Below are 22,959 nucleotides of genomic sequence, written 5' to 3' on the forward strand. Positions count from 1 at the left end.
GAAAGATGGTGGGAGGAACAGATCTGCTAAGGAAAACAAAAATCTGTCAGTTTTAGACAGGCTGAATTTGAGATATTTATTAGACATCTGAGTGGAGATCTCAGGTAGGAAGTAAGTTGGATCCAAGAGTCTGCAACTCATGAGTCATGTATGGACCAAAAAAATGAATTTGGGAATTGTCAGCTAGCATTAGAAGTCATAACACTGGATAAGCCCACCATGGAGGAAGTGCAGAGAAAGAAGAGAAGAGGACCAAGCCCAAAAGACTTAGAAGGGAAGTCAGTAATTGAAGAGTAAAGCTAAGATTATGAAGCGTCCCTGCAGCCAGGGAGTAATGAATGAACCACTGAACTACATTCTATCTCTTGTTTTGCCAACTAGCTTTTGTCTTTGGGCAATTCTGAGCCTTGATTTACCTACATATAGGATAAAGGAGTTAAACTAAATAAAACTGAACATTTTGGCATCTCAAAAATTCGACTAAGCTATTTCTTTTGCTTCAATGCCTGGGCTCCAATCCCAACTCCATTTACATACATGTTCTATGCTTTAGGGCAAATTCTTTTTACCTTTCTGAGTCTCACGCTAACTATAAAATTATGGGAGTGTTATTTCATCTGGCAGGTGTGAAAAGAAATTAGATAACTTTTATGAAACTGCTTTGCATCTTGACTAGTATCTTGTAGGCACTAATTCATATTTCAGTTTTTCAATCTTGTCATTAGAATAATATTTTAATGATCTGAAGTTGAATTTCTGAATCAAAGAAGGAACCTGGAAATCAGCAGTATCTATTGTTATGTTTCCAGACTACTCAAGAACAGCTTGTGCTAGTTGGAGAAGTGTAAGAAGTTCTTCTTTTCTTCTTGTCTCAAGCTCCACCTGTTAAATTTATAGAACAGACACTCTCTTCTTCTCTTAAGGTACTTAATTTTGATAGAGCGAGGGGGAAATGGACAACTATAACCCTGTTTTATAAGGACAGAATTGTGAATATAGCTGATACCTGAAGTAACTCTGTCAAATCATATTGCATAATATGTTAAATCAACTATGAAATTCACCCTGAACTGAGCAAACTCAAGAGAATATTTGATCTGCTTTTAGCACTGATTATAAAGTCTTACATATTTTGCTTTTAGGAGTAACTATTATTTTCTAAAAATTTAAGAGGAAGTTACATCCAAAAAGTAAATCAGTGCATGTTGTATAGGATCCATACTGGATGATTTAAGTTCACTAATTGGTTTACTGACTCTTTTAATTGTAGAAATAAGACCAAAATCAAGTTTGTCTAAAATCCACTTAATCACAGAAATCACAAAATTGATCTCTGATTGAAGAAGGGAAAATTTTTATTGCTATTCTGCAATTTACAGGGGAAAAGATCATTTAACTAGTAACATTTTCTTTTGTGCAGCAGGATAAAATTTACTGGACTTAAATGACCCAAGAGCCTGCACTCGACAAATAAACAATAATCTATTAACTTCTGTCCACAAGCATGTTGAAATGAAATTTTAAGAAATTCTCTCTCTAAATTAGTACAGTTTGAAGAAATCTACAATTCCACTAAAAAATCATCTAGCAAAAATGAGCATGTACATTGGCTAATTTTTCAAAAGACATAACAACTTTTCATATATGAGGCTTTCTAACAGATATGATGCCAAGCTCTGCACAGCCTCAAAGGCCCTGGATCTTATATAATCAGTCTGGATACTATATACGAAAAGAAACATCTAGGAAATTAAAAACAATACTCATAAGTAGCAGTGCCATGACTGTGAGCTCACAGCGAACAGAGAGGATGAACCCAGAAGGTCACAGAGGACTCTCACCCACCCCGTCCTCAGTCTCCTCTGTGAAACAAGTGGCAAGCGTTTGCCCACAGATCCCCCGGAGTAAGGACTATCAGAGCAAGCATTAAGAAGAATTTTAAATGTCCACAGCAGGTGGTTAAAAAATGGCCCTGGATTTTATACAAAAGGTGCAACTGCTTTTATATTTTATGAAAATAACTACCAAGTATTCTAAGACTTTTAATCTATAGACATAGGCAGACGAAAAATGGCATTTTAATTTCTCAAAAAGCACTAACAATTGTGTCTCAGAAAAAGTGTAGTGGTATATCTGCATGTGTGTATGCTATTTAGGGAGATACAGAAAAAAGCTAACACAGTAGGCCTGAGCCTGCTACTCTTATTTAAAGAAGGCCTGCCTGCTAGTTTGGCCCTTGGCAGGTATCTGGGAATTGGAGTGGTAACAGTTCCAGACATTGAAACGAAACTTTCCTAAACGACATGAATGCCCCTCTGTACCTAGACTGTTGGTACAAACAATATGCTGAACATCTGCTTTTGTTTTGGGAGTGTGGGATTTTGATATGTGCTAGATAGAGGGTGCACACGTGATCCCAGTAAAATCCCGGGCACTGAGTCTTTAATGCGCTTCCCTGGTAGACAACATTTCATCCACATTTGTTGCTGGAGGAATGAAGTGTGTCCTTTGTGACTTCTCTGGGAGAGGACTCTTGAAGGCTTGTGCCTGGTGTCCTCTGGACATTGTCCCATGTGCCTTTTCCCTTTGCTGATTTTACTTAATGTCCTTTCTTGTAACATACCTTGCAACGAAGGTACTTGTTACAACGTTAAGGTATTCATTCCTTAAGTATCACTATACACTGGCTGAATTTTGTGATTCTTCCTAGAGAATCACCCACTCTGGGAATGTTTTTGGGGACCCTGGACACAGAAGGCAATAGCCATTTGGCTGCTAATCAACTACCCTACGCAGGAATGTGGACTGCCCTTCGTGAAAAAGTTAATCTTTGATCATTCTCTGTATACATATGTTTACAACTTTATATTTTGTATAGTGTCTCCTTGTACATTTTTGGTGCTCATTAGAAATGGAATCACTGGAATTTGACACAACATTGTAAAATGATTATAAATCAATAAAAAATGTTAAAAAAAAAAGAAATGGAATCATATTTATATATAATGGAGCTAACGATTTTTAAAATTAGGTAAGTCAGAAACTCTAAGGTTAAGGTACAGAAGCTCAACATGTGTGTTGCTAGGATGAGGCATAGTTAATGTGGGAATTAGAAGACTTTTCTGTCAGCTATGCATTTCTAAACCTGAACCCTGATACTGCATGAATAATCTGACATTTAAAACCACCTCCTCTGTTTTTTTAAAGGCAAAAATATGTGTAGGAGAGAATATAACAAGCTGATTGATCATCTTTCTGTGCACTTAAAAATACCAGTTTGAGTTAAAATATTGCGAACAGAGAAAGACTAACAATCTAATGTTCAAATATATGTACGTTAGTGAACTAATCACTTCATTAAACACATTTTATTTTAACTCTGGTAAGTCACTGATACCTATAATCTTTATAACATGGCTTCAGAAAAATATAATCAACATAAAATGTTGCATAAAATAATTACATGCTTTTTAAAAACTCAGAAAAAAACAATTCTGAAAGAAAAGTATATTTTTAAATATTTGATGTCATTAAAACCATTAAAAATTTTAAATACAAATACAGAATCTGTAAGATCAAAATTGGGTTTTTAATGACTTGGACAATTAAAAAATTTAAAAACAAGTTAGTCTCCAGTTTGACTTTTTGCTAGTAATCAGAGAGATAGTAACATTTTGTGACGTGGATAGTGATGCCTTCTACTTGGGATTTGAGTGCTGAAACAAATGGCTTTCCTGGGAAACGGCGGATATGATTTTATAGTCACATAATACAGATCCTAGTGATCACTTATTGATAATATTTTGCTTTCGTGAGTTTTAGTTTAAGTGAGTAAACAGAACAAGAAAGGAAAATAACTTTACATCCAACATAGGGAGAGATAATCTGGCACCTTTATTTAAAAACAAGGGTACATCAAACAACCTTTCATATTTCTAAATAAACGAAGGGAAAAAAATCAAATATTGTGGTATGATAAAATTTCATGTTTCTACTCTTCTCTTTTAAGATGAATAGGATTAAATTATTACGATTTAAAAATATATGCAGATTTAAATTTTAAGCTAATATTGGATCCTAAATGTTAAAGTTTGATATGAAATAAAAACATATTCATAAACAACTGAAAAACGATGTAAAATGATTGGCAAACGGGGGCCAATTCATACAGATGACGAGAACACATTTTTAACTAAAGCAATCTTTCTAAATAAATGAAATTCAGTATGACAGATGGCATCCTTGTCAGAAAATTTCATTCCTCTTACAAAGTGTGAATAATAGCAATAAATAGTGAAGACTCAAGAACTTTGTAACTACCTGTAATTAAACTCTTTGGAACTCTCACTATAATCTCTTCATTCTTAGTCTCTGTATTAGTAAAATATGCTTCTCCCATTCAGTGATTTAAAAGAGGATTTTAGTCCTCTCATCATTCCTTACATGAACTTTGGTTCTTATTTCCCCTTCGGATTTTATATAATCACTTCTCAAATTCTTAAAAAATAAATCACTGCCTTGTCTATTAATTTTTCTTGATGTTTTGTTTTTGTCCATCTCAAAAAGTTTTTTTACTGTGACTTTAATATTCTGCTGGGTGAAAACAATTACAAAGATAAGAAACCTGAAGTCTAGAGATACACAAATGTAGCAAGGACAGCAGAAATACTTAATTACCTAAGTACCTCATTCTGTCTTTCTCTGTTACTTTAGGTGTAAATCTACCAAAACTTGGCTTAGTTATCTGTAAGAAGTATTCATTTTTTTACCTCTGACATAGTTGAAGTATACATTCTTAAGTTTGTGAATACTGCCTTAATGTAAAACTTTCCTCCATAAATGAAGTAAAGTATAACTGAAAACCCTGTGACCCCTGTGCATGGCATATGTACTATGAGATGTGGAACAATACTGGGTTGAGATGTGGATTCTAGGTGGTTGGACAGACTCATTCTATTGTTCCTACCGCCCAGCTCTGTAGCATCCATAATTTAAATTTAGGTCTTGGTAAAAAAGATAAATTATCACATTATGGCCATTCAGGATACCTTCTAAATAGCAAACATTATAAAATTTAAGTTCATGAATGCTAACAGTCAGCTTTTATACTAAATGTAGAACCTGAATCTGGCTGAGATACAAAGAAACTGAGATTTTTCCCCCTATCTCCTTCCAGATCCTTTAGGTTGATTAGGCTGGTCTCTTCCTTAGAAGGTCACAAAATATGAAAAAGTCAACTACATCACATCTCAGCGTAATGTCATGTCAAGATTGATGCTCTATTTCCTGGTCATATTCTATATGCGGCAATGTGATCAAAAAAAAAAAAAAAAGGAAAAAAAGAGAAAAATAAATAGAGTGTACCACACATGGGATTAGGAAAAAAGAAAAAAAACGGAAAAGATCCCTTCCTGTGAGCTTTGTCATAAATGTACAGAAGGCCTCCCGAGAACTTCTGAAAACCTGTTTCTTTGCTAGCTGGTGGGAAGAATCAGGCTCATCTCTATTAAAATTGACTGCGGTATTTTTAAAAAGGATCTGAGGTATGAGTTGAGGCAAGAGTGAATAGATGACTTTAAACAAAATACTCTTGGAAACAAGATTAGGAATTAAAAATGCAAAAGAAGGAAGGTTTATGGAGTGATTCGAAAATGTGAAACACTATGACTCACAGTAAATCTACTCATATTCAAGAAAAATTGATGTTATTTCCATACTTGCTAAAGATTAATGGCAATTATAATCACATTAACAACTGTTTACATCATTTCTATGAATTCTCATCTTAAAAAAGGCTTAGCTATTCAATATTTACTTCCAATTTTGTGCTGTCTGACATAATTCAAACAAGAAGTCTCTCCTAAAAGAGGAAGGGCATATAAAAATAGCCCCTGAAACTTCTCTCCAAGCAGATTTCCACATATCTAACTAAATAACTAACCATTTTTACTTATTTGAAGGAATTTGGAAGGATTAGGGCTATGATCCTGTATTTTGTAAGTGATAAAAATATTTAAAGTGGAAACTGTTTATCATCTTGCTAATACGTTTGTAAAATTGCCCTTTTTTATTTAAGAGACTTCAATGACTAAATATTTATTCTGTTATCTTAAATGGGTGCTAGACATAAGGGCAGCAACTATGGATATTTCTGTATTTTTTCCCAATTTAGGGTAATATTCTGATGACATTAAATGGTTTCACTCTACAAAGCTTAAAATTCATGTACAGAAATAATTATTAATAAAAAATAATAAAATACATTGCTTACCTTTCCGGAGACAATCTTCTCATAAATCTGAATTGGCTGGTCTGCAAAGAATGGGGGGTAGCCAGCTGCCATTTCATAGATTAGCACTCCTAATGCCCACCAGTCCACTGCCTTATTGTAGCCCTACGATGAACCAACACCAAGTGTCTGTTATCACCTACTTCACCCAGAAGAGAATGACGTCATGCATTACTTCACAATGACCTTAAGTATGTGAAAGTTTTAAAAAAGCAGTTGCTGAGCAGTTATTCAGGGTAAAATAAAAAAAATAAAATAAACAAAATGTATCAAGTCAGATTTGAATTAAACAAAGGGGAGAATTTCCAGATATTGAAATTGGATATTAGGAAATATTATTCAATCTTCTCCCTAAAATCATTAAGAATATTATAGACAATAAAATATGCCCTGTTTAATTGAGATAATTTAGTTGCTGCTCAGTAATAGGAAGAGAGTTGAACCAAATTACCTCTTAAAGCTCATTCTGGTTCCATAATCTTATGAATCAAGCTTTCTAGGAAATACTTAGAAAGGTCAAAAGTTTTGAAATGAAAGGGTAGATATTGTACTTCATAATAAGTAGTGGAGTTGACTTCATAACACTCTATATTGTTGGAGTTAGGAGGGTGAATATACTATGGATAATCCTGTCTACTTCATAAGATCGTAGGAAAGCTAAAAGTTTAATGCAGAACCTAATAAATGTAAGTATTTAAGTATTCTTTATCTAATTACTGTTTTCTTTCTCATCTCTAAAAGCTATACAGGAGAGATTAACTAAGTCATGGGGTTTTGTGAGAACTACATCAAATAAAAGGAAATGATGTACATAAAAAGAGTGTTGCAAACCAAATATACAATTCTAAGGTTATTCTTAATTGGGTTGTTTTCATGTTAAGCTTATTAAAATTAAGATCTAGAAGTATTTATAAAAAAAAAAAAAGACTAAAGGGGGAAGGTATAGCTCAGTGGTAGAGTGTGTGCCTAGAATGCACACGGTCCTGGGTTCAATCCCCAGTACCTCTGCTAAAAAAGAGAAAAACCTAATTAGCTCTCCCCAAAATAAAAATAAAAACTATAAATTAAAAAAAAAAAGACTAAAATATTAACGTATTTATATAAAGTTTGTTATCAACTAGAATCAGTGTCAATTGGCAAAAGATTATGGGAAAAAAAGTCCAACTTGATGCCGGAGAGAAATGAGCTGAGTTCCTACCAGATCTTCTGGTCTGCCCTCAGATGTATCCTTTAATTACCTCTGCCGCTCCCCATAGCCCAACCTTCTGTCAAAATTTTAGCTTTATAAACTATTAAAATTACAAATTATTTCTAAAATATAATACTATAGAGTTTTTTCTTTTTATTTTCTGATTCTGCATGTTTCTAAAAACAGAGACTAGTATACTAGAAACAGCACTTTGTTTTACTAATAGAAAGGAGTCAACTTTGCTTTAATTCTGTAAGTTCAACTCACTAGTAATATAATTACAATTATTTTTTGCTACAATGAAAGCATGTAATGTTGAAACAAGACATCTTTTTTTTTTTACTAAACTTTGATTTCTAGTTTTTAGATTGTGTGCGAATATTTATGTAAGTGTGCCAGATGCTTTTAATATCTCAGGTGTAAAAAATTAAAACAAATCAGTAAGAAAAACTAACTTCCAATAGATAAATGGGCAAAGGACATGAACTAGTAATTCACACACAAATACCAAATGGCCAATAAGCATTAAAAAAACTAACAAAGACATGAAACTTAAAGTAATTCAGGTATCATTTACTGTCTACCAAATTAGTAATGATTTTTAAAATAAGAATACCCAATGCTAGAGAAAGTGTGGTGGAACACTCTCAAACACTGCTGAGGGGTGTAAAATGTTACAATCTTTTTGGAAAGCCCTTTGGCAGTATGTATTGAAAGCCTTAAAAATGTTCATACCCTCTGACCAGGTAATTCCATTTCTAGAAATCTATCCTAAAAAATTAATTTGAAATGTAGAAAAAGTTTTATGCACAAAGATGTTTGTCAGATCTACTTACAATAGAAAATAAAAGTAAGTAACCTGAATATTCAACAATAGAAGAATGGCAAAATATGATATGGTACATTTTCAAATAAGCCATTAGAATTATGTTTGCATACTTGTTATCATTCAAGTGAAAAAAGCTGAATATAAAACTGTACACAATATAACATGCATAGAAAAATACATTGAAAATTTTTTTAAAAAAGTCTGCCTCTGGGTGGTAAAATTATAGGTTTTTTGATTGTTTCCTTATATTTTCCAAACTTCATACAAGGAATATATATTTCTTTTACTATATATATAGTATAAGTATATAGTACAGTAAAAAAAAGTATATGGTGTAAAGAAAGGCATCTATCTTATCCCTTTCCTGGCTCCTGTCTGTGCCCAGAAATTATCAGTTTCTCCTTTTTAGCTTTCTTCAACAAGGGATGGCAGTAGAGAGGAAAACAGAAGTTAAACCATCTTTTCAGATATGATTAAAAATTTCTCTCACCATATTTTCATTGTTTAGAAAAGTAGAAATGTCTTCAATAAGACAGTATTCAACTGCCGTAATATTCCTATTTTTAAACTAAAATTAAAAAAATTATTCACACACATTTCTTTCATTTAAATGGTAAAGCTGAAACAAGAAGAAGTGACAACTAGCACATGTCATCTTCAGTTTGCCTCTTGGTGTGATCCAGAGCAAGGCCTTCCCGCCCTCCTGTTATTTGGGATAATTATGAAAAGGCTACGCTTTTGGCTTCAAAACAGGTCAGATTTATTCACACTAAATTCTCTCAGATTCAGAGTTAAAATGAATTGTTTATGGGATTAGTAGCAGACTCTAAATAATTAATTATGCACAAATAGGTTTAAGTTCATAATTTAGATTAAATAAATGTCAAATTAGATCAATAAACTGTTTTTAAATAAAACTACACAGTGAAGCACGCAGTGTATTTCTACTTTTTACATAGCAACATTATAAATATACCTTGCTGAGGATTATTTCTGGAGCCAAATATTCTGGAGTGCCACATAATGTCCAAGTTCTGCCTTTAACTCTTTTGGCAAACCCAAAGTCTGTGACCTACAAAAGAAAAAAAAATTATTTCATAACAAATGCATTATCATACCTAAGTTGAAAGTTAAAAATTAGGGTTAAAATTAACAACATAAAAAAAAAATAAGTCAATGTAACTGAGATTAATCCATGAATGCTACTATTTAGTGAATGAAACTTAAAGCAACCCATGCTGGAAAACCTTTCCTTAACTCAAACAGAGAAACAAATGAACAAAAAAATTAGTTTTAATAAAAATGAAGCAGTGCTAGGAGTGTTCCCTGAATCCAGCATGTCCTCTGCCATTATCATCATCAGAAGCACAAAAGCATCACTGGGAGAATCTATTGATAGCCGAGTAAAAAGGAATGCTCACATTGTATTAATAGTGGAAATGGAAAGAAAATGCTGTCACCAGTCCAGTGCTGGTAGCTAGGCTCTTTTGGCAGCTACGCTGTAGAGTTAAAAAGCACGAACTCTCGAACAGACTGTCTGAGTTCAAATCCTAACTCTACCTGTGTGACCTCGCTGTGTCTTAGTTTCATTAACTTTAAAATGAGGATAACAATAGGATTTATACTTCACAGTGTTATCAGAATTAAGAGATGATACACATAAGACACTAAGAATAATGCCTGGCACTAAGTGAACACTCATAAATTCAGCTATTATTTCTTCATGCAGGAGCCTGTGCTCAGTCCACAGGTATAGATCATGGGAGAGATAAGCAGGCTCTGATGGAATTTCTGGTTCTCTGTAAACAGCGGCAGAATTATTAGCTCAACTTAAGCTATCAGGAAGAGCTGTTTCCCTCAAAGAAAAAAAATCCAATATTAGTAGTTGTGGTTAAACACATACAATTTCTTACCTAGCGTTTCCCCAAACACATTATATATAATGTGTTCAAGTCATACCTGGATATAACCTTGGTGGTCAATTAAGAGATTTTCAGGCTTTAGATCTCTGTAGATGAGGTCTAGTGAATGGAGATACTCAAATGTTAGCACTATCTGAGCTGCATAGAACCGTGCATGGGGTTCACTACAAAGAAACAAAACATTGATTTTCTGTCAAATGGGTTAACATATACAGTAATTAGTAGATTATGCAAAAAATTAATATAAGGTAGAGGTATTCTGGGAGCAAACAACATTTGTTTTCTTTTAAGCATATACAAAGAATATTGTTATTTTCCAGTATGTACTAAATTATAAATCACCTTCAAATAATGCTTTGATACTCCTGGTGGGCAGCAGATGTTGAAGAAATATATACTCAGATTGTCATTGTAATTCAAATTATTATTGGCCACATTAGAAGATTAAAGATGTCTTTATAATTGTGTCTGACCTTGAGAATGACTGAAAAGTGCCAGTTAGGTTGTCTCTCAGGGCCATTGCTGCTGTTGATAGGCTCCATCTACCTTCCTCATAAGCTTTAAGTACTTATTTAACTGCATTAATCTGCAGACTTCTGCCATTTTACCCAGGCTCTTCCTATTACAAAAGTGACATATGCTCATTGTAGAAAAAAATTATGAATTATTAATGAAGAATAAAAATACCAATAATCCCATTCAGAAACCACAGACACAATCCCGGTGTCTGCATTTCCCAATCTCCTACTACACCTGTTTCCACAGACACCTAAACATAAGTATAATCTGCATATTTGTGTAAATACACATCATTCTTGCATGCATAGATTAGATCAACTGATAGATTAATTGTTATTTTGAAGTCACATTCTGAGTATTTCTCTAAAAGAATGTACCAATTTTCTAGTTTGTGTTTCTGTTTCATTTTCTAGTATATATGCTGAATTCTGCTAATCCCCCTGATAAATTGCAATGACTTTCAGATTTATGTCCTCAGTGAACAACCTTAACTATGAATAGAATTTCCCTCAAGATCGTTGGCATGAGTTTGATCCGTTAGCACCAGGAATAGAAATTCTAAAAAAAGACTGTATATGCTGCTCTTTTTGCTTGTCACTCATTATATTTCCAAGGTCCTAGTCTGATATATACCAAGTGCTCAGCAAATATTTGTTGAATAAATGAATATGTGAAGAAAAACACTTTTTTTTTGTGGCAAAATTTTATAATACCATTCCAGTTCCAGCCCCATGCCAACACTGTAACAAGCTAGGCCATATGTTGTATGACAAGGAATGAGAGCACTATAAAGGGAGATTTGAAGAATTACCCTGGTCATTGAAACATACATCCCTAATTTTGGAAATGTTTGACCTGGGAGGTCAAACATCCTATTTTCTCCATACATTTGTTAATATAAGATGAATTTACCATCTTATACTTATCAACGTAAGTATAAGATACACTCAGTATTTTATATTAATCTCCACACTGGTGTTCGATTGGAGGTACACAAACATTACATAGATCTATAATCAAATTGTTGAAATGTGAGAGCAGCATATTCTATAGGAACATTTAATGTTGTAGCAACTTCAAGTCTAGATGGTTACTATTTATGTAGAGAACTGTAGTGACTCCACTGATTCTGATTAGAGCCATGCTCAACAATAACTCAGTCTTCTCATCACCTCAAAGCTTCTAAGGTAGGAGTTAGCAACCTTCCAAGTGTGTGTGTGTGTGTATACATATATATATATATATATATAGTACGTGTGAAAGGTTAAATACAGTGTCTCTGTGTAAATTACATCAATCAACTTGCTTTCCTCTTACTATCAAGTCAAGCATTAAATAAGAGTGTGGAGAGTTGCAAAGGAAAGATGTTAGTTATTACAGAATGGACAAAATGTTTTTTGAAGAAAGGCTTAGGTTTGGTACTTCAGTGTAAAACTTTAAATTATCACAGGGCAATATGAAGATTCTGGGCCTGCCTGGACAAGGTGTGTTGGAAAGGATAACAGGAGGTGAAAGAAAATTATTAAGATGAACAGAAGCTACTCTGTATTAGCACAGTGCCTGACCCATATTAGGAGCCTGAAAGATATTAAGTCAATAAGTGAATTTTGGCTTAGGCCTCCAGTAACTAAAATAACTCTCACGATGGCCCATTACTGAATATGATCTTATGTAATCTGAGTCTATCATCATCTCTTCATGAACTGAATTACCATCTTCAATCCTGTTTGAATTCATACTGATATTTAAATTATGCCAATATATAATATATTGAATGAAGCTGGACCTGCTCTTGGTTTCAGCTTCATTCTAATAGTGATTATTAACAAACAGTAGGAGCTTACAAACTATTACACATAGGTAAAGCTAACAGAATCTATAAACTATTTCAATAACTGTGTAACCTTATTAGTAATAACCTAATGATAAGGTGCAAACTCTTTTAAAATTACATACAGATGCTTAAAACTCAGCATGGCAACAATGCTAAGGAGAATTAAACTTGTACAAAACAAACTCACCATCTCATCGCTATGATACCATGATTACCTTTTCTATATATTCCTTTCTTATCTTCATCCTTAGACAAACCTCTTCCCCAGAGATGTATTACTAATATTTGTTCAATAAATACAGGTTTAAATTGAATTAATGTTTGTGATATCTGGAAATTCTTCAAATAATGGACCTACCAATGGTATTTTGGAAGAATATTTACATTGCTATCATGGTGTTTTCATTTAATTTTTAAAACTCAGTATGGTATGGCCTCTTATTAATATTTCCACCAATTATTCATGTAGCTAAAATACTACTAAATTAAATGAAATACATTTTTAGCACTGACAAAAACTTAAAATTTCGATTTAAAACAAATACACAGCGTATAAAGGTTTGATGAGCATAAATTATTAGTTACCTGAATCTTCCAATTCTCCTTAGATGTGAAAACATTTCACCACCAGGGACATATTCCATAACCATGTATAAATTAGAATTATCCTAGGAACAAATAAAAAGGATAAATAAATCAAAATTATGAAACCTAGATTATTTCTCAAGAAAATATTTTAAGATAATGCCAATTAATGTTCAATTAAAAAAAGACTAATTAAAAAATCTATCTGACAGACTACTAACATTGGGAAACAGAGAATAAATGGAAAATGCTCTAACTTTTCCACACCGGGTCACATATTTTTTTTCTTCCCTTAGTATTCCTGCCACAGATTAGTCTGGGATATTTCCTGTTCCTGATCTCAGAGGGAACACATAATTCTTGAACAGTTAAACACTGTGACAATGACTTACTGCTAAAGTATAAGCAAAAGTTAAAGAACAATTTGAAAAAGTAAGAATATTACATTTTATGTACCAAAAAAGGTCAGAGAGATTAATGATTTTTAACATCATCCTAAATACACAGGTCTTCATCTGATTTAAAGAATAAAGGAGGAGGGAGTGGATGCAGCTAAGCGGTAGAGCACGTGCTTAGCATGTGCGAGGTCCTGGGTTCTATTCCCAGTGCCTGCATTAAAAAAAAAAGAAGAGCAAAGGAGGAAAAAGAAAAAAGGCTAAAATGTTTCATGTAAATCAACTGGCAGAGATACCAAGTAAATCATTCCAAAAAGCTGGAAAGCTGCCAACCTAAAGAATAAATCTTGTGCAACATTATGAGGCACTTAAGGGCCAAAGACTACTCTGCTTCAAAGGTAGGCAGGTGTATTCATTTGTATGAGTGTAAGATTTGCAAAATAAGATTTCACTATGAACTCTGAAAAACTGAAATTCTTGATTTTATAATACTATCTCATGAAAAACTACACATTATCTTTAACAATTTCCTCAAAGAGAACCAAAACCTTTTCAAATGCCACCTGTCTTTAAGCACAACAGGATTTAATTACATAAAATCTAAATGTGTTACTTACTTTGTTTATTCATATTCTCTAGGTTTATCATCTAGTTTAGAGTCCTATTATAGCTTCATATTTTAAAAAATAAAAGGTTTATTATCTAGTTTAGATCCCTATTATAGCTTCATATTTTAAAAAAATATCAGTTTGAAAATATTTCATTTGGATAAAAGTAAAATTTACCTTAAAAGAATACTCCAGTCGAACAAGAAAAGGAAAATTCACTGCCTGTAATATTCTTTTCTCATTCAAAGTATGCTCTATTTGCTTCAGTTTAACAACCTGTAATTGAGAGAAAAAATATATTTAATGTATTTGAACAAAATTTTAAGGTTACTATATATTTTTTGAAAAGCTTTCCATATAATAATGAACCTGAATAAGCAAAATTGTGACTAGACTTGAACAAAGACAACAATAATAGCCACCAATTAGGCTTGTCAGATTCAAATAAAAAAACCTAACAGAGGGGTAAAACTTGGTCTTAAGGTCAACTATAAACTTCAGTCAAGAAGCAAGTGCCAAGAAGAAAGAAACCCATAATTAATTACTTAAAAATTAATATGTGAAAATACTTAGCTCACAATTTCTAGTCCACTAAAAGAGTTGCCACGAATTACCGTACTAAGCAGGTATTGATTTTAAATCTTGAGAAGGAAGGAAATTAAAGACAGAGGAAAAACCAATAATTAAAAAAACAGTAGATAAAAATGAACAATCTATTAATTTCATAATATCTGAATAAATACAAGAACAAATCCTAAAAATTCAATTCACATAATAACATAATATTGACATAAAACGACTATGCTTTTATAATAGGTCGTTTTCAATTAATCAAGCTTCCACTGGATTGTCTAATCAATCAGGTACATAGTATGGAATGCATCTTATCTTGACTTCATAGAGACTGTGATTCTATCCCACATGTGATTAGATTTTGAATTTAAGAAAAAAGGTGACCTTAGCTAAGGAAACAAACTGTCTTGTATATGTGTAAATCATTAGAAGGAGGCATTTTTTTCTTGATAGAGGTATGCTGTCAGTGTGGAGCAGTCACAGGATTGAAGAAGTTGAACATAAATAAGGAAGGTAATTAAAGATATCATCCCATAATTTAGAATATAAAAATTATAGCATAAAAATAATGCTGGGCAAAGAATAACTGACTGAGTCAGAAGACCTGTGTTCTAATCTGAGCCTTCTAGTCAACCAGTTTTGTGACACAGATGTTACTTCAGTTCTTTGGACTTCAGTTGTTTTTTCACCTGAACACTGAAGTGGCTGGATCACTACTGTCCACATTTAACTAGTTTCAGAACCAACTAGTCCATACTTATCACAATAAATTATATAACATGAGCTGGAGAATTACTGTTGAACTTTGTGTTTACTTTTTATTAATAGACTTTTTTTTTTTTTAGCAGTTTCAGGTTCACAGCAGAAATGAACAAAAAGTATAGAGATTTTCCATGTATCTCCTGCCGCTATACATGCATAGTTTCCCCCATTATCAACATTCCCCACCAAAGTAGGACATTAAACCTCCACTGACCTATCATTATCACCCAGAGTTCATAGTTACATTAGGGTTCACTCTTGGTGTTGCACATTCTATGAGTTTGAGCAAATGTATAATGACCTACCCACCATTATAATAATAGATAGAGTAGTTTCTCTGCTCCAAAAATCTCCTGTGCCCCACCTATTCATCCTTTCCTTCCCACCAAACCCAGGTGACCATCAATCTTTTTACTGTCTGGATAGTTTCACCTTTTCCAGAATGTCATAGTTGGAATCACATAATACATAGCCTTTTCAGATTGGCTTCTTTCACTTAGCAATATGCATTTAAGTTTCCTACATGCTTCATAATGGCTTGAAAGCTCATTTCTTTTTAGCACTGAATAATATTCCATTGTCTAGATGTACCACAGTGTTTACTTTTATATATTATGATATAGCAGGTTTTTAAACATAAACAATGTGTTACCTTGTAAAATAAATAATGAAAACTGCAACAGAGAGGCTTCCTACATTATGTCCTTACTTAGCCCACTACGTGTGTGGGAGCATAACAATTAAAATGAACCTAAGCTATATGAGCTGGCAAAGCAAATATGGTAGTTAATTTTTAAATTAACTTAATTTTTAAAATTAACTAATTAAAATCTAATTTACTTTTAAATGTGCACACCTGCTACATATAAGGCATACTAGTAAGTGCAATGGAGATAAAGACAAGAAAGTACCTGCCTTCATGCTGCATAAAATCTACCTGGAAATATGATGCATAAATATGTGAATAACAGTATGTGAATAACTGCCAAGTGAGAGTTCTAAGTGTTCAGAGGAGAAAATGTTCATACCAGGCCTAGACATAATCTTTCTGAGTCCCAGACTCTTCATCTAACATTGCTGATGACAATAATAATGCTTACTTTGAAAGTGACTGTGTAGCATAATACATGGTAAGTGCTTGGCATAAAGAGAAAGCTAAAAAATGTCAGTCTTTACTATAATCTATTAAAAAAGGTGAGAGCTCGGCTAGGTCTTAAAGATGGATAGATAACAAACATCAGGAAAAGACAGAGAAGTACTGCAGTCAGGGTTAATACCCAGAACCATTACCTGGATGGGGTAAATATGAAATAAGACTTATAAACTCTTAAATAAATACTAGAGACATAATGGATAACATGACAATTATAATTAACACTTTTGTATGTTATACATGAAAGCTGCTGAGAGTAAACTAAGAGTTCTCATCATAAGGAAAAACATTTTTTCCTTTTTCTTTTATGTTGTCTCTATGAGATGATGAATATTCATTAAACTTATGGTAAACATTTCATGATGTTATTATATAAATCAAATAATTACTTATACAGTGCCTTATGTCAATTATGTATCAATAAAACTGGAAGGAAGAAAGGTAAGTCCGATGGCTAATTCCTTTTGGTTATAGCTTAGGACAATGCTTCTCAAAATTTGGTAATGAAGTATACCAAAATGGCAGAGAAAAATTAACAAATACCCCTGGGAGTACAGGTACAGTCCATGTTTTATTTTCACAATTCAAATAAAATTTATATTTACTTCTTAGTATTTCTGTCACTTTAAATACATATACTTAAAAGTATTTATAAATGATTACTCATCAGTTGGCTTATTTTAGCCAAACATTTGAGAAGTTATTAATAAGGAAGACAGGCCACGGATCGTCACATACTACCCTGTACCACTCAGCATAGCACCAAATATTCCTGTGAGTCCAGTTTCAATCAGAGAAGTAGAGAATAGAGGACATATAGAGGAACTGTGTGAATGAGACTGACTTCATTTAATAAACATCAGGAAAATTTCTGAGTAAGTGAAAGAATATGATATGGTTAAAAAAACTTTGTTGGTAATGAGGAGGGTAAATTAGTACAAGGTGGAAAGTCTTAAGATGCTACTGTGCTTCTGCAGTGAAGGAAACGATGAACAAAATGAAAAGGCAGCCTACTGAATGAGAGAAGATATTTGCAAACAATATATCTGATAAGGGGTTAATAGCCTAAAAGAAAACAAAACAAACAAACTCATACAACTCAACATCAAAAAAAACAAACCTATTAAAAACCAGACAGAGGACCTGAACAGACATTTTTCCAAAGACATATAGGTGGCCAAAAGGCACATGAAAAAATGCTTGACATCACCAATCATCAGGGAAATGCAAATCAAAATCACAGTATCACCTCATGCCTGTCAGAATGGCTATTATAAAAAGACACAAATAACAAGTACAAGGATGTGGAAAAAGGGAACCTTCATACACTGTTGCTGGGAATGTATATTGGTACCATCACTATGGAAAACAGTTCAGAGGTTCCTCAAAAACCTAAAAGTAGAACTACCATATGATTCAGCAATTCCACTTCTGGGTACTTTTCCAAAGAACACAAAAACATTAATTCAAAAAGATATATGCAACCCTATGCTCACTACAACATTACTCACAATAATAGCCAAGATATGCAGAAGCAACCTAAGTGTCCATTGATAGATGGATAGATAAAAAAGACAGAATATAAAATGGAATATACTCAGCCACAAAAAAGAAGGAAATCTTACCATTTGCAGCAACATGGATGGACCTACAGGGTATGAGGGTATTATGCTAAGTAAAATTAGTCAAAGAAAAATACCATATGATTTCACTTATATGTAGACTCTGAGTAACAAAATGAATGACCAAATAAAACAGAATCATAGATACGGAAACTGAGAGGGGAGGGGAATGGGGGAATGAGTGATACAGGTATGGGGGGTTAACAGATACAAACTTACAGTTACAAAATAAGTGAGTCACAGGGATCAAATGTATAGCATGCAGCATAGTGTCAATAATATGATAACTTTGCATAGTGATAGATGGTAATTAGACTCATTGTGGTGATCATTTTGTAATGTATAGAGATACCAAATAACTATATTGTACATCTGTAACTAACATAGTATTGCAGGTCAGTTACACTTCAAATAAATAAACACTTTTTTATCGTTGTTTTGCTAGCAACACAAGTATACTAGTCACTTACCCTCTCTGAGATCCAATTACCCCACCTAGACAATTAGGGTAAGAATTAGTTGATCTCTAAGAGTTCCATGCTCAGATTGTTCAAACTAGGAGTGCAGAGCTCAAGGATGAGCTGAAGCTCATATAGAACAAGAAAATAGGACAAGCACATAGTTCAGAGATTAAGATTAGCTATCTTTAAAGAGTAGAAAAGTAGACAGAAGTTAAAAATAGGGGAAAAAAAAAAGAAATCAAAACAAACAAACAGAAAACAGGAAAAGGCAAAAAGACATATAAAAAAGAACCCCGAGAGGCAAGAAGTCCAGGGACAAGACAGTTTCAAGGGAGTGGTCAACACATCATAGGCTCTAAAATGTCATGTAAGATGAGCAAAAAGCCCGCTGAACTTGGTGATTACATCACTGGATTGGTGACCCTTGGTAACATCATTCCAGTAGAGTAGCAAGAGGTAGGAGATAAACAAGGAGGCAGCTAAATTGTTGTGGGCTAAAGAATTAAAAGGAAGTTGATTGATCCAGTAATCCTACTCCTGGGCTTGTATCCAGAGGAAGTTCTAATGTGAAAAGATACATGTACCCCAGTGTTCACAGCAGCTCTATTTACAATAGCCAAGACATGGAAACAACCTAAATGTCCATGGACAAATGACTAGATAAAGAAGTTGTGGTACATGCACATGTGCGTGTGCGTGTGCACACGCGCGCACACACACAGGAATACTACTTAGCCATAAAAAAGAACAATGCCATTTGCAGCAACATTAATGGACCTGGAAATTGTCATACTAAGTGAAGTAAGCCAGAAAGTAAAAGAAAAATACCATATGATATCACTTATATATGAAATCTAAAAAAAAAAAAAGTACACAAATGAATTTATTTACAAAACAGAGACAGACTCACAGACATAGAAAATAAACTTATGGTTACCAAGGGGGAGAGGGGGTTGGGAGGGATAAATTGGGAGTTCAGAATTTGTAGATACTAAGTACTATATATAAAACAGATAAACAACAAGGTCCTACTGTATAGCACAGGGAACTATATTCAATACCTTGTGGCTTATAATGAAAAATAATATGAAAAGGGATATATATATATATATATATATATTTATATACTTACAATGTTGTGTTAATTTCTGGTGTTCAGCATAGTCATTCATATACATATATGTATGTATATGTGTATATATATGTATATATTCATATATATGTATATGAATGACAATGCTGTACAGCAGAAATTAACACAACAGTGTAAATCAACTATACTTCAATAAAAAAAGGAAGTGAGTTAGTGGATAAAGTGATTAAACTATTTTTTTCAAGAAGCCCTGTTAGAAAAGATATGTGAAAGAGGGCAGTAAACAAAGATGCACAAATGTGTATATGTGTGTATTTAATTTTAGAGAGATTTTTTCATGTTAGATGTCAGTTTTGTTTTTTGTTTTCAAGTAGAGGTTGCATTGAAACCTCAGACCAGTTTAATGATGTGTTGTCCAATATGGTAGCCACTAGCCACGTGTGGTTATTTAACACTTGGAAGTGTAGCTCATTTGAATGGAGATATACTGCAATTGTGAAATATAAATCAGATTTTGAAAACTTGGTATGCAAAAAAGAATATGAAACAACTCTAATATTTATATTAATTATATGTTGCAATGATAATATTTTAGATACACTGGGCTAAATAAAATCGATCATTAAGATTACAACTATTTCTTTTTTTTTTTTAAATGCAGCTACTAAAAAATTTAAAATTACCTATGTGGCTGACATTATACTTCTGTTGGATAGCATTCGTTTACCTACTATCTGTAACCCTGACTACTAGTTCAGTACTGTCTCCTCCATTTTCTTATCTATATGCCAGTAAACCAAAATGTCACTCTTGAGAATGTAGAATCTATAAGATAATATATCAAGATTTGCCATTTTTTCTTACTTTCCCTCAATCATGATTACTAGGAAAATAGAAGCTTAATATTTAAAGCACGAATAATTCAGATACCCCAATTCATTAGATAGCACTAATATATGATAAATACTTTAAAATTATTTTTTAATTTTTTAAAGATATAACTGACAGATAACATTATCAGTTTCAGGTGTACAACATAACAATTTGATATATGATAGTACATAGGTTTTCAAATTTTCCCCTGCTTAACTTACATTTTAAATTAAACAACCTCAATTATGTTGAACAAAAGGGCTTTGATTATCAATTAAAATAAGTCATAGAATAAAATCAGTAAGTTTCTGTTAGCTCAATCTAAGGATCAAGCAACTGATCCTTGTATTTTTCCACAAGGCAGAGTGTAGTAGAGATGCCTGTTCTCTACATATAGAATTTAATATTTTGTTAGTAAATATATATATACCTACTGTGTATAAATACTGAAATAATATTTCATACATTAAAACAATTAACTATGTGTATCACACAGTCACAATAAATAGGAGTGGAAATTAAATGCAATGGTAAGTCATTCTATTGCATGTGTTCAATTATCTAGAGCATAAAACCGAAGTTTACCTTTCAGGTACATAACAGTGAATACACTAACCTTCTGCTTATCTAAGATCTTCATGGCGTAATACTGCTCAGTGGCTTTATGTTTCACCAACATGACTCTTCCAAATGAACCCGTTCCAAGGGTTTTTTTCCTTTCAAAGTCCTCCAGCCCGGCATTATTCTACATATACATGAAAAAATAAACTTAAAAATTGGAAATTTTCATAAGAAGACTATGGTAACTATAATAGATTTAGTGATAAATTATCAGAATAGATAATCTGTAACTATTCATTTAAAAATAATACAAAGAAACTATTGAAATTCGAGGTTATTGGTTCTATTTTTTCTTTGAATAAGAAAGGATCTACTAATTGAAAGAGACATATCACAAAACAGTAATGTGAGGAAATAAGAGCCTCGGCTGAAATGTGAAAGGTCATTTTCCAGTATGAATTCCTAGTACTGGACTTCTAATGAATTAGCTCCATATTTTAATAATTACAAGCCGACCAGAAGTATGCAATCATGGAAGACACACGATGTCAGTGCACTTGCAAACTGCAGTGGATGGATAAGCTGAGAATCAGAACCCTTTCACTAGAGTTACATCTGAAGAAAGCACTTTCTCATTTCTATCCTGGTATGAGCTTATAGACCTAGATAATAGCAGCATGAGAGCTCCTAATGGCCTCTCTCTCTGGTGTTGTAAAAACCCTGTATTACTTTAAAAAGTAACAGTAAGATAAAAAGAGTTCCTCACTCCCACCCAGATAACCAAAAGTCAGAGTCCCAGAACAATAATCAGTCTCTTTTCCTCCTTGAATAGATGCTTTGTTACAAGCAAACATCTTTGTTTGGCTTTCACTATATAACATGGAAGCAAAGAATTGGAGGCATCAATCTATTGCATTTGTTGCTGCCACAATAAACTGAAAATTACTAGGAAAAATTATGTGCTAAACAGCACCAAGTGGTAATTGCTGTCCCATTTATTTAATAGGTTTTCATTATAAAGGTCCCCATGAAAATCTTGGAAATAATATTTCCAAGGGCCAGTCTGTACGGTGTTAAACTTAATAAAAATGTGACTCAATATGACTTGTTTATAATGAAGGAGTCTGAATAACTACAAGAATTCACTGTAGTTGGATTTATTCTCTATTGCAAACCAAACTTTGCCTTTGGAGACACATCATAGCTTCTAAATAAATCATTACAGAGAAAGCAAGTAACTCTAGGTTTCTATTTATAAAATCTGTTTTCAACATATTTTAACTCCCATTTCTAATAACTTTAAATTGCCATGAGATTCTATATCAATATAGAAGAAGTCCTTATAATACTGATAGAATTAATTTTATAGATTAATATTTAATTTCTGTTTTATCAACAACAATGAATTGAAATGTTTAATATACTTCCCAAATAATGAAAACGAACATTATTAATAGACAACAGAACATCTCTTTTTGCTAGTCACTGCTTTTCATACAATAATCCATCTTCCTTACCTCTCTCTTAATGCTTCATGTTAGATAATATCTAATGTTTTGTAATCACTAGAGTGACTATGTTTTAAATTATATCTCATGCTCTAAATCCTGGTAATTACGTCATCTTCCCAAAACATAACATTTATTTAGAATTAAATATCTTTTAGTGAAAAAAATACTTGAAATAAAGAT

General features: G+C 32.8%; 1 protein-coding gene and 1 non-coding gene across 6 annotated transcripts in view; one reads left to right on the forward strand and one right to left on the reverse strand.

Moving 5' to 3' along the window:
- Positions 1-22,959, reverse strand: part of PRKACB (protein kinase cAMP-activated catalytic subunit beta) — a 117,777-nt gene that overhangs the window by 13,436 nt on the left and 81,382 nt on the right. For all 5 annotated transcript variants that reach the window (XR_012078994.1, XM_072974101.1, XM_072974103.1 and 2 more), the window contains 6 exons: positions 21,324-21,452; positions 14,348-14,446; positions 13,168-13,250; positions 10,267-10,393; positions 9,284-9,379; positions 6,272-6,394 (listed from right to left, as the gene is read on the reverse strand). Coding sequence is in view for 4 of the 5 variants with exons in the window: in XM_072974101.1 (XP_072830202.1) it covers positions 6,272-6,394; positions 9,284-9,379; positions 10,267-10,393; positions 13,168-13,250; positions 14,348-14,446; positions 21,324-21,452 (657 nt within the window). In the remaining variant the exon portion in view is untranslated. The remainder of the gene's footprint in view (positions 1-6,271; positions 6,395-9,283; positions 9,380-10,266; positions 10,394-13,167; positions 13,251-14,347; positions 14,447-21,323; positions 21,453-22,959) is intronic.
- Positions 7,225-7,297, forward strand: TRNAS-AGA (transfer RNA serine (anticodon AGA)). The gene has a single exon. It is a non-coding gene; the product is annotated as a tRNA-Ser (tRNA).

This window comes from Vicugna pacos, chromosome 13 (genome assembly GCF_048564905.1).
Source record: "Vicugna pacos chromosome 13, VicPac4, whole genome shotgun sequence".
In the NCBI taxonomy this organism is placed as follows: Eukaryota; Metazoa; Chordata; class Mammalia; order Artiodactyla; family Camelidae; genus Vicugna; species Vicugna pacos.